Source organism: Notothenia rossii (genome assembly GCF_949606895.1).
Source record: "Notothenia rossii genome assembly, chromosome: 3".
Lineage (NCBI taxonomy): Eukaryota > Metazoa > Chordata > Actinopteri > Perciformes > Nototheniidae > Notothenia > Notothenia rossii.
The window spans coordinates 49,245,349-49,258,457 of NC_136901.1; the positions used below are offsets into that span (position 1 = coordinate 49,245,349).

Genomic DNA, 13,109 nt, shown 5'->3' on the forward strand with positions numbered 1-13,109 from the left:
GTGACAATCGAGCTATCGTCAACTAATTAACATGTTCACGAAAGACAAATATATCCACCCCCGTATTTAGATCTGCTCCACAATCAAATGGGTTCTCTCTTAGGACAGGCTCATCCTTACACCAAGTTGTTTTGCCATAATCCTGCTGACAGACAGACAAATAAACCAAAAACAAACCTCCCTGGCAATAAAACCTGTTCCACAGAAGGACAGAGGACTTGCTACACCTACTTGACAGAATGCATCTGTACAAAAGTGTGGTGGGAGCATTCAGTCACAGTGAAAATCCTAGAGGGGAGTTTAAAAAGATTATAGGCCTACACTACGTTTTTGGGAGAAGAAAAACGAATTTGGAAAAAATAAGTGGCGTTCCAGTTGACAGGATGTGGAGACACCCACTCAACACTGGGACCTGTTGACGACGCTCTGGGATCAAGGAACGGGAATGATAGACAGCATAGGGAAGAGTCTGACAGTGGGGACTAAGAGGAGGAAAGAAGTGAGTTGTGAATCCTCCTACTCAACAGTGGGACCCTGCTGAATACATCAAATGGAAAGAGGGAGATTTGGGAGCGAGGCTACATACTGATATTCTGTTTTCCCTCGTCAAAGTCCCATGGACAATGCCTTCCATTGCTTCACAGGGATAGGTTTTCCTTTTTTTAGTAATATGATGTGTCACCAGCCAAAAATATCGACCTTAACAAATCAGTTCGGATGTATTGTAATCTCACAGGGTCTAAAACTGAAAGGGGCTGTCAGTGGGATATCAATCAGATGACATCTTTCAGGGGTTTGTGCTTATCCTCAAAGTACCCCGATTCTGCTGTTTTTGGTGTAATCCTTGGAAATGAAAACTATTGGCAATAAAAGGGAATCAGACATTGCCCATAACTGAACCAATAGCATGTTGTTATCAGACCCTGATTGCAAAATGGATGCCCACTTATTTTAAATGACCATGGCTCCACTTTATGAAGGTTATTTAAAATGTTTAGCAAAGTAGTATTCCCCTTTAATAGTGAAATGACATGCATGTGTTACATTGATCCCCTTTAAATTCCAACTGCACTAGTATTTAAATAGTGAATTGACCCAAAATATTTAAAACTCCAAAATTGTCTAATTAATCCTGCTACGGCGAGTAACGACTAACTCAAAGGCACTTATTATCGCCGAAAATCCATGCAATGCATTCCTAAACTCCAATACAGCTTGATATAACACTGCGGTTTAAAAAACATATTGTAGCCTATAAAGCATATTGTTGATATGTCTTTTCTAGTGCTGCATGATTAAAACATTATATTTTAAAGAAATGTAGTCACTTATTAGCAACCGCATAGAATCTTTGGACATTCACGAGTGGAGTATTTACTGACATTTAGAACAAAACAGGAACATTTCTTCAGCTTGTGATAACCACAGCCCTTATTTGAGGCCTCAACCCACAAACGTTGAAAAAACCTTTGATTTCGACACAATGGAACCTTAAGTGGTAATATTTTCACTTATTTCCGGGTTTTAGGACTCAATAGCAGACCACTGAATTGTGCTTTCTCTGATTTGAAAAATGCACTTGTCCATATTGCCATTGCGATCAAATGTTCACCTAGTTTTTTTTTTATTTGCATATTTTGAATCAACGTAGTCCACGCTTCAATATTGAGTAACGAACTACATTTTAAAAATGTTTTATTGGAATCAGTTTTTAAAGCAACCTACCCAATTCCTTCGCGTCGGACCGAACCACGCCCCTTAGCTGTGATATAATGAGCATATATCACGGCCTGTCGTGAGCTATTGCTTTTATAAAACGGTTACCAAGTGTGGCAATATGAAAGAAAAATACACACTCTAATTTAAATAGTTTTTATTAGTAAATAATGATGTTCAAAATAAAATAGTCCCTCCGTTGCCTTCTGCACGAAACATAGTGCGAGGTGGTTGCTATGCAACAACACTAACAGCTAGCGAACATATAAGACAGAGAGCGCTGATCCATTATTTGGCTGTTTATTTACATTAATTTGTATGTTGCCGTTTATTGTGCAGCTACTGAAAAACTGTCCAGCATCAGTAGAATGGCTTATGTCAGGCCTACACTGTAAAAAAAAAATCCGTTGAAAAACGGACAAAGTGCTGGTAATTTGCTGCCAGGACATTGTCCGTTATTCTACAGACACTTCCGTCAACCCTTTAACGGATATTTCTGTAGATTAACAAGACTTTGTCTGTACCATATACGGACACTTCTGTCAACCTTATAACGGATATTTCTGTAGATTAACAAGACTTTGTCCGTAATATTTACGGACACTTCTGTTAATCCTAATACGGACAATTCCGTATTTTAACAGTCCTTAGTATGTACTATTTACAGACACTTCCGTTAATCCCAATATCTTTTTTTTTAAATCTTGGGATAAAAAATATATATATATCCTAATACTAAATAAATAACAATCATTACACTTTCAAGCAAACTGAATAAAGCACAATATATAGAAATTGAACAAAATGTATACCATTTTTTCCATACAAGTGCATTTATTTCCTTTTTGCTAATGTATAAAGTGCATTTAATGATGAAATGAAAAAACTGAACTTTTCTCCCACTGCTGTTGCACCCTACTGGCTCACCTGTCAGTGAGGAAGGAGGAGCCCCCTCCAGGAGGATGTAGCGACTCCGTCCTACACCTCCCACTCAACATTCCCCGCTGACAGGCACTGCCCCAACCTGTAGGAGAACATGCAGTGACAAATATCACCCTCCCAACTTCCCTCCCCCCGAACATGGGGGATTTGAACCCAAAGAATCTGTGGTGGTGGGCAATAATTTTACCCCTCGCTACCTGAGTGCCATACAAATGTTTTTTTTTTAAGACATTTCCATACAATTGTAAAACCCTAACATGAACATACATTCAAGTATGTAAAATAACAGCAACAATAACCTTTTTCTTAACACCATGATGTTAGAGGTCGGGCTGTGTGTACATGTGCGCCTCAAGATCAAATTAGTAGTTATAAATTCCTCCCAATGTTTGCCACTGCTGTTGCACCCTACTGGCTCACCTGTCAGTGAGGAAGGAGGAGCCCCCTCCAAGAGGATGTAGCAACTCCGTCCTACACCTCCCACTCAACATTCCCCGCTGACAGGCGCTGCCCCAACCTGTAGGAGAACATGCAGTGACAAATTAAAAAAAAGTAAACTTTTTTTTTTTTTAAGTGTGTGTGTGTTGGTATGTTTAGTCCAAAAGTCCAGTCCAAAAAGTTCGGTTTTGAGCTTTGAGGAAAGCTCACATGTGCCAGTCAAATTCCTTCAGCTCAGTCACGAGCTTCGACAGTTTTGGAGGAATGTGATGCTGTTTCTTCCCCTTCATCTCAGCCTTGGACCCTCGGTCAGGATTCATTCCAAAGAAAACTCTAAGGAAACAGAAATATGTTTAGCTGCACATGCAACTAAATGAATGAAACTGAACTAAAGAGTAACATGCAGACAAAGCTGAGATACTACTTGTAGTGTGGCTCTACAGGAGTGGAGCCGTCTAAAATAGCATACATTTGTTTTCTCCACCATGCCCGTGTGTGTGTTTCCATCTACAGCTAATGTTGCAAAATACTACTACTACAATAACACTTTGCTCCTGTAAGCTGAGCAACTCAGACAACGTGCTGTTAAAGTCTCTGCTCATCACCAACATACTATACTGGAAATCTCAGCATAACCCGTGCACCTGTGACTTGTGTGGATATACTGTACGTGCAATGAACGATCTCAGGGCACCGTTAACTCAGTGCATGAGTAGCACAGCTAGTAGTAGTCGCTAGTAGTCACGAGTGCTGAAAGAAGTTGTGACGATTGATAACAAACTTTTAATCTGAAATGTATGTCTAAAATTAATGAACAATGAGTAATGGTCTATTTTGTGACAAAAAAATATATAATTTACATGAGCCGTCAAAAATGGCCGGCGAGTCTGTTGTAAACAGTGCTGTCCGGGAAGATTGTTTCAATGACAGTGGGACCTCTTTCTGGTCCCTCTGAACCCGTTCTGGATCACCACTCCTCGGTGGTGGTAATAGGTTTGCATTTGAGAATACAAACATTATGCACCTTTACAATATGAATTAACAAAACTATTATTTTGTGCTGACAAACTAGGCTATATAGTGTATTTAGTGACTTTTCCTGTCATAATCACCACTGTGACATAGCCTACAGCAGCCTACTGTAGCAGCCTCTATATTTTATATGTAAAATGTCTTGGTATTTGCTACATTTATCGTGGAGTTGTGTGTTTGTTAAACATACATATACAATTTAGAGGTGACAGTGTGCGGTGTTATAGTTTGTTAAATGCACAGGTGAACATTTGACAGGAGGAGTTACTAAATCCACAATGGTTTTGGTTATTGGCTACATACTATAGGTGGATCATGTTTGTTTGTATTCTCATAATGCAGACCAATTCACATAATCACGATAGGCGAGTTGTGATCCAGTGCACAAAGACGGAGGTCCAGATTTCATTGCAGCAGCTTTACAGGCAACCAAGGTAAAGAGGGTTGATTTATTTGCATCGATTATGATTGTACACAGTCTATATACATTTTAGTCACAAAATAGATAACATAGTTGCTCAATTTTGATTTCACACATACAACCACTGCATTAAAACTGCATCTAAATTTGCTACTTTCAATATCGCAGTCTACTTGTCAGATTTCAGTCAATCTTAAGTGTGACACAACCACTAAGCTCATCTGCAACAAGAGCACAGGCGTCAAACGTTGAGTGGAGTGGTAACTGTGACACTCGGTGCAAATGTACACGTTACACAACAAGTATTAACATTGGGGCATGAATCCTGGTATGGATTTTGTTATATTAGTCACAAAAGCAGCTCACATAGAATAGCCTAAATGTGTGTCTTTGGTTAAAGAGATAGCTCAGAGATAGTTGTTAGGAATATTGTACATGTTTTCCCAATCACCCAGTGTCAGAGCCTAATAAATGCCAAATGCCTTAGGACAGACCTTTTCTATGTACTTGGTGTAGTCTGAAGTTATATGAAAGAGCATGGGCCTTCAACAGGAAGCTGCAAAATGTGCTGCCTGTGTTATAGGAACATTTATTAAGTATTGAGGGTTTAAGTGATTATATGTTTGATAATACACATTAACATGAAACAAACAATAGAAAAGATCATGTGTAAGCAAACAAACTTTACACAACACTGGTGATAGTGCTGTCAAACAGGTCTATGAACTCTATGAAAAAGTTGAATCTGCAATACAATTTTAGGCAGTATTTGGGTCCCTGGTTCATCTCTCTCAGCTAAGGGGTCCTTGGACTGAACAACATTGAAGACCCCTGTCAAAGAGCAATGAATATCTTGGCTCGATTGTAGAGTGTCAATGGGATCAAAACATATAATATATATTATATTTAATAATCATGATCCCATAAGCATCCTGGAATTGAGCACAACTATGCTAGTAATCTAAGGGACGATGAGTGGATACCTTTTTACATGCTTTGTCTGGTGGGAAGCCCTCAGTCTCAGAATTTGAATACCCCAGCTTATACATTTCAAAACAATGAGCTGCTTACCTTTGCATGAATTCCAGGGTAAGAGACATCTCCTTTGGATATTCAATGTTGCAGACATAAAACAAGCAGAAAGCATAGCTCAGGGCCACAATGGGGGAGGTGATGTGGTCATTCACAACTTCCTGATCAACAGCAATCTGGAATAGATGGTCACCTTAAACATAGATCACAAAAACAATATGTATTAGTAATTAAAAAAAATAATAACGTACACACGTGCCAAATCTTCCATACTCAGCCCAAACACAGGTTATGGTAAGAACAAGCAACAAATACTTTGAAAAGGTATTCTGCATTTAGTTTGTCAGACTTTACATACAAGTGTACTTAAATTTAAAGATTTTGGCCCTAATCAACATAGTTCTGAGCACCATTTACAAAACAAAATCAACCAACTCTATACCTTTTCATCACAACAAATCGTCTCATCAGTAAACCTAAGAACAAATGGAGAACATATCTCCAAGCTTGCTGGGATGCAAAAATGATTAAACTACAAACCTCTGATTAGGATGCATGGGGTACAGGGGAGGCTGAGTTCAGCATCTGCGGAGTACTGTTTTCGAAAAATAAAACAACAAAGATACACATATGAATGTGTTGATTTTATGTTTCCAATGTACGCAAACACACAGTCAGGCAGGCAAATAGACCATCTGCCAGCGTCTGTATCAGAGGCAACCATAGACAATAATGTTAATAGTAGTTATAAAAAAATATTGTTTACACAAACATAATCGATTAATGTTAGGATCAGAATCCTTTTCGGTCAGGGGGGGAAAGTCTGTCCTTACAAGACCTTGTTCTATTAGGGGACAGCATTTGGTCCTCCAAGACAGAGGAGCTCTGCCGGGATGGAAGTGTATAATTATATGAGGGATTTTCTCCTGGTCGGGAAAATAAATCAAGGATTTTACTGATTTCCTTTTATCTTCGTTTCCAGGAGAGATGGTTTACCAATTTCGATATTATCAGCAGCGCAAAGTGGGGTTTAAAATCCATAAAATGTACCTCATTTTTGCAGAAAAGGTGATCAGGGTTTTCCTTGAAGTATCTCACAATGCCACAGATCAGCTGTACTGGACCTTCACCCATCTTCATCCCTTTGGTGTCAAGGAAGTTGTTGATGCCCGGTTCTTTTTTGGAAAGCTCCTGTGCCAGCTTGTTTTGTAACGAAAAGCCAAGGAGTCTAGATGCATGATCAAACAGGTGAGCAGCTTCAAAAAGAAATGGCCACTCTTCCTTTAGGACCTTTACATTGGTTCCGTCGTTGATGGTTTCACGCTGGATGGGATATGTTTCAGCCATCAGTTTTCGAAACAGATGACTCCTAAAGATATGAGGCAACAGTTAATCAAACTAATAAATTCAATCAATAATAAAACAAATGATCAATATAAATACAGATAAATCAATTTCGGGTGAAAATAGCTGATATACAAGCGCACAACGAGTCCCATTGTGAACTTGTAGATCAATTATTTTTTGTTAGTTATACAAAACCAATTTGAATTGATATTCCAAAAATAAATCAAACTCAAATATTAGCCTCTCAATTACTCAATCAAAAAGTAATCCATACATACACAAGAACATAATGGATGGTTGGAGCCCTACCTGAGGATCATGGGTTTTGAAGGCACTTTTCAATTCATTTCGTTTTGACAGCAGTTCTGCTCTACTCTCAGTTCCCTTTACAGCAACATCCCACTCCACACATCCATAACGATCGGAATTTCTTGACTTTTTCTTCCGCTGAACTTCACCCTCTCCACCCTCTGCTCGCCTCTTTCCTGGGGTTGATGTTCTCTTAATATTTTCAACTCTGTTTTCTAGCTGGGTAAAGAGAGGACCACAACCATCTTTTGCAAACGGCATATTTCCAAAGGGCTCTGTCTGTTTGAAAGACAGAGGATATTGTCCTACAATGTTCTTGGCGATTTCCATCAGCTTGGATCTACCAGGTCTTCCAGGGTGTTTATGGAGGTAATCATCAACAACGATCCGAACCATCTGTAGTCTTTCTTTCGACTTTACCCATTTCTTTTCACCCAACACATCCATGAGCTTTGAGGGCATTTTGTGCCATGGTATGGAATATGGCTCACAGGATGGGGAGTGGGCAGATGGGGTATGGGCAGGTGGTGCTTCAGGTGGTGTTGGGGACAGATCATCACTCTGTGGCAGAGGTGTAGATGTAGGGCCAGGGCCAGGGCTTCTGAACTGTGGTGCAGCTTGTGAATCTATGGATGACATACCCCATAAATTAACCACATCACCAATGCTACTAATTAATTAATACACTGGTTTTCAATGTCCGTTGGAGACCACCAGGGGTACAAATGGACCCTTAAGGGTCTGTGAATTTGTACAGACAGTATACAGGGTTGGGCAATATATTGATATATCATATGAGATTATTGAATAGGATTTTGGGTATCATATTGTGATACCTGTTGTGTTTTCCTGATTTTAAAGAATGAACTGAACTTACCCAACTGTTAACATTACATAGTCATAAATACATAATGGTGATATTTGATTTTGTCGGTGTTGTCCACCCCTCAGTACTGTGCAGATTAGGGTTACAAATAAAAAAACTTACCTCCTTGGAAAGCCTTAACGAGTCTTCTGCACTGAATGAGTGGCAGAGTGTCCTGAATGTCCGGGGCATCCACAAGGATCAGGTCATCTTCACATTGAACTCCTAATTCCACCAGTCTAGCCATGAGTGCATCCATCTTATCACTACTGAGCGATGGTATGGCTTTCTTAACCACATCTTTCACAAGCTCCATGTTGGCATGTGTTTAAGAGGAATGAGCAACCTCGCACCTCTCTGGTAAGAAGAAAGTGGATAATAATCATTAAGTTTGTCCAGATTTTGGCAGCTGTATTGACCGCAGTGTTTGGGGGGAAAACACTGTGCCAATGGAAGCTAACGGGAAGCTAACGTTAGCCCGCGTCCTTTTGCAATACTACTTTTAATCCAGATGTAACCACAACATAACACACACACCTTCAAATGTCAACGAAGCCTATCGAATATATATTAGTCGAGATGATACTATTATAGCTGTATTGACCGCAGTGTTTGGGCGGAAAACACTGTACCAATGGAAGCTAACGGGAAGCTAACGTTAGCCCGCGGCCTTTTGCAATACTACTTTTAATCCAAATGTAACCACAACATAACACACACACACCTTCAAATGTCAACGAAGCCTATCGAATATATATTAGTCGATATGATACTATTATAGCTGTATTGACCGCAGTGTTTGGGGGGAAAACACTGTACCAATGGAAGCTAACGGGAAGCTAACGTTAGCCCGCGGCCTTTTGCAATACTACTTTTAATCCAAATGTAACCACAACATAACACACACACCTTCAAATGTCAACGAAGCCTATCGAATATATATTAGTCGATATGATACTATTATAGCTGTATTGACCGCAGTGTTTGGGGGGAAAACATTGTGCCAATGGAAGCTAACATTAGCCCGCTGCCTTTTACAATACTACTTTTAATCCAAATGTAACCACAACATAACACACACACCTTCAAATGTCAACAAAGCCTATCGAATATATATTAGTCGATATGATATTATTATAGCTGTATTGACCGCGGTGTTTGGGGGGAAAACACTGTGCCAATGGAAGCTAACGTTAGCCAGGTTGGAAAGATACTAATAAAACAACAACACACAAACCTGCGAAAATAAACTAACCATAAATACAAACTTTACCTATCAATTCAATGAACTGGCCAACTTTTGCACGGGGGGATACTGCTTAAGGACTATATTCTAACTGGGGCCAGTTAGAAGAGAGTTACCTGCCAGACGTACACGTAATAAAACAAATATTTAACATTAACACAAATGTTATGTTTACCATAAATGTCCTTTTTGATTAAGAAATGAGGTTCCATTCCCAAATTAAACACAATGAACCAACCTACCGAGCAGACTTTCAGGTTCACTTTCAGTGCGGGATTCCTGTAATGGCGGCCACAGATATTTTTTACCGTGCAAAAGCACCCACAATGCAATGCGCAACCAGTGTTGCCAGATTCTGTGAGGGACACAAACAAGCCACAAGGTCTAGAGAAAATAAGCCCAAAAGAAGTGAAGTGGGCCACATGAGCACTTTAAACCTATACAGCAACTATTAGAAAATAGCAGATCACAACGTGCCGCGACGCGACGCGTTGTGAGCTTGTAGACCTGCTATTTTCAAATAAAATCTTGGGGGAAACTTATAATAAGCAGACCTGGCAACGCTGTTTTCAACGGCAAAAGTAATGTAAAAGTCGATTACAGTACTTAAACAGTAAAATTTTACACCACATTGGCCATCATTTTACGGATTTTTCTTAGAGTGTATTCAACTGGCGGCCCGCGGGCCAGATGCGGCCCAGAACCAACTCCCGAGTGGCCCAGCCTCCCGTAGCCAAATTCCTACACTAGTACAGACCATGGACGCAACACTCCGCGTTGCATAGAAACCACCAAACCACAACGCAGCACGTTTTTTGAAACTGCATCTAGTGGTGCTAGTAACGGTGGTCCTATGATAGCAACCCTAAAACATGTCTCTCTCAACTCTGAAGCGTAAACAGAGACAAAACGGTCATTGATCTTGTGGAGCAGATCCAGGTCAAGCTGGACCTTTTCGCGACCGACTTGAGCACGGGTCGGATGCTGTATTTTCCGACGCTCCCCAAACACATCACATCTCCGGCACAAATCACGGATGTGATGACAGATTTCATTGAGAGGTTGAAAGAGAACTTTGCCGGTCGATTGGATGGACTTGCTCTGCCCACAGAGGTGATGATGGGCTTTGCCAGAGACCCCTTCACTGTTGCAATAGAGGGGGACGTATCAACCAGAGCAAAGGAAGTGGTCCCCTCCCCTGCATCGACAAGGGGAAATATACACTGGAACTTATTGACATGCAGCGCACCAACGGGCCAGCAAATGTTTGGAGTGATGTCAAAAAACAGCAGTTCCCTAATGTTCAGAAAGTAGCGATCTGTGTGCTCAGTATGTTTGGATCAACATACACATGTGAATCAAGCTTTTCACACATGAACTCAATCAAAAGTAGCACGCGCTGCTCCCTGACTGACAGCACTCTTCACCAATGTCTGATTGCATTGACATCCTATGAGCCAAACATCACTGCTCTTGTTCAAAACTAAAAATGTCCCTTCTCCCATTGAGAAAGTCAGCGATGACAAATCACAAATGAAGTGATTGTAAGCCGCTATTTACTATTGTAGACGTGTAGTGTGGTATTCATTCATATAGTACCCGTATCCCTTGTTATGGGTTTGTGCACTGAAGGATTTGACAGTTCTTTCTGTATTCATTTAAATGCACTTTGTAATGTGTCTGGGTCAAATGTGACCAAAACGTATGATTTTTTTGTTATTACTTGAAAAGTGAAAAAATAGTATTGCTACAGTACTACCTCTTTGTGTTGCATTGGAGCTCTTTAGTTATTTTTTTTGGATGTGAGGACATTTATTAAGACTGCTATTATTGTATTCATTAAATGCACTTTGTGATGTGCCTGGTTCAAAAAAAATAACCTGAATATTTGACTTCTAAAGCAAACAAATGTAATGCTACAACTGTGCACTTTTTTTTCAGATTCTGTAAAATTAATGCTAATTTGTTTTGTTTTTATGCACTTTTTGACGTACCTTTGTTATATGAACAATGAATAAAAATGGCATGTTTTTCATCATTTCTTTTTACAGGCCGCTGAATGTCTGGCCCAGCTGAATTTTGTAGTTATAAAATCTGGCCCAATTGAATGTGTAGTTGAATAGCCCTGGCTTATGTGGTCACTTGTATAGGTTGAGGTTGTTCTAGGCTGTTTCTTGGCGTGGCGAGAATATTGCTCCACTTTCTCCGGTCCCCGAGATTGGGCTTCCAGTAGCTCTGGAGAGAGCTTTCGCACCTGTGGCCACTAACGGTCATAATGTCTCTGCTTTGTTTCAAGACCCGCATCAGAAAGCTTTTGAATGGTGGTACTTTTCCAGTTGGTCTACCTGCTCTTCACGTATCTCTGCATGCCGTCGTTTAGGTGCTTTTCTTTTCTGGAGATAGGCACGGCTAAATCCACTCCTCCATAGTAAGACCCCCCCGGAGGTCGAAGTTAATCTTAAATGTTTCCATCTTATGCTTTGTAAGTTTGTTTCGTAACGGAAGAAATTTGAAAATATATCTATAAAACTGATAAGTCAAATCAACCAATCTGATTGGTCGATAGTGTTTTTGCGGACCTCTTTGATTACAGATTTGAAAACATCGTTGCTTGCTTTAAAAGTAGCACAATTCATTATGTTAAACCTTCAAAATTATCTAGATATCCCTGCCCTAATGCCAAAGGAACTGCACACTGAATATGTTTTGCCCTTTGATGTCTATGTCTGGACCGCTGCGTAAAAAGGAGGCTTTCTGCCCCGTTACTTCTCCGCTGCTTTCTTGTTCCAGTATGAAAAGCAAACTGCAGGCAGTTTGCTTTTCAGCCCAACGGTATACTGTTTTTCTCAGACGCGGAGGGATACTGACTTGTTGTGAAAAGTAACTTACAATTCTACCCGTGGTATACGCTCAGTATATCACGGCTAAGAACCAATCATATTGCTTGATTTGACTTGTCCGTTTTATAAAGTCACTTATATCATTATATTTAGAATTTTTAAATGGTAAATATAACTATGTAACACGTTGCTGTTACATGGTCCTTTCTCTCTCCAGCTCTAAATGATAAGAAGAGAAGAGAAAAGGTTGAATTGATCGGCGCTAATGACGTGACTCTTCCTCACATTTCTCATCATTTGCAACAAGTATCTGGAACTCCATAATGTCTTCCTTTGTGGTGCGATGATAAGTCACACTTGAGAAGCCAGAGACGACAGAAAGCGGCTCACAGGCACTTCAGTATTTAACGCTGACGCTTGATTTGACATTTCAGTTAGAGTGATACATCGGACGAGAAAGAGCGGTGGGAGAGCCTGGGGAATCAGGGAGTTGCCGTTCTCTCTGCCTCTCCATCATTGTCACCCGCGTTTCTGAAGCATCATATTTTAATATAGCGAATAATCAAATTTGTGGATCTTGTGAAACAGCAAGCATATTAGCGGCACTTTTCTGCAAGCTTGCTGCATACTGCAGTATCTCGATGGTGGAAATAATTACCCTCAGGCTAGCTGATGCACAATTCAGTCCCTATATCAGAATCAGAATAACGTTATTAGTCCCACAGAGGGGATATTTGCATCGTTAAAGCAGGAAAGAGCAACAGACAGCTTAATGTTACATATGTTAAAAAAAGTTATGAAATAATACAACAATATTATAAAAAAAATATTATAAAAAAAATACTTTTCAAAATACAAATCCTGTAATAGTTCTTAGGATTTAGCAGCCAGGTATATATTACACAGTTATTAATGGCATAT

The 13,109-nt window shown here is 39.9% G+C and overlaps 1 protein-coding gene across 1 annotated transcript; it reads right to left on the minus strand.

Annotated features, from left to right (window-relative positions):
- Window positions 1-2,825: 2,825 nt before the first annotated feature.
- On the minus strand, window positions 2,826-8,666 carry LOC307031687 (uncharacterized protein). Its single transcript, XM_079668984.1, has 6 exons — window positions 8,226-8,666; window positions 7,238-7,863; window positions 6,632-6,950; window positions 6,122-6,176; window positions 5,621-5,774; window positions 2,826-3,429 (listed from the first exon to the last, which is right to left on the minus strand). The coding sequence occupies exons 2-6, from the start codon at window positions 7,246-7,248 to the stop codon at window positions 3,303-3,305; spliced, it is 666 nt and encodes a 221-aa protein (XP_079525110.1). The 5' UTR covers window positions 7,249-7,863; window positions 8,226-8,666; the 3' UTR covers window positions 2,826-3,302.
- Window positions 8,667-13,109: the final 4,443 nt, after the last annotated feature.

Excerpts from the sequence above, each read along its gene's own strand:
- LOC307031687 (XM_079668984.1), bottom strand. Across the intron at positions 6,177-6,631 it reads ACCTTTTCTGCAAAAATGAG|TACTCCGCAGATGCTGAACT; the intron begins GTACATTTTATG and ends TTTCGAAAACAG. Across the intron at positions 5,775-6,121 it reads CCCATGCATCCTAATCAGAG|GTGACCATCTATTCCAGATT; the intron begins GTTTGTAGTTTA and ends TCTATGTTTAAG.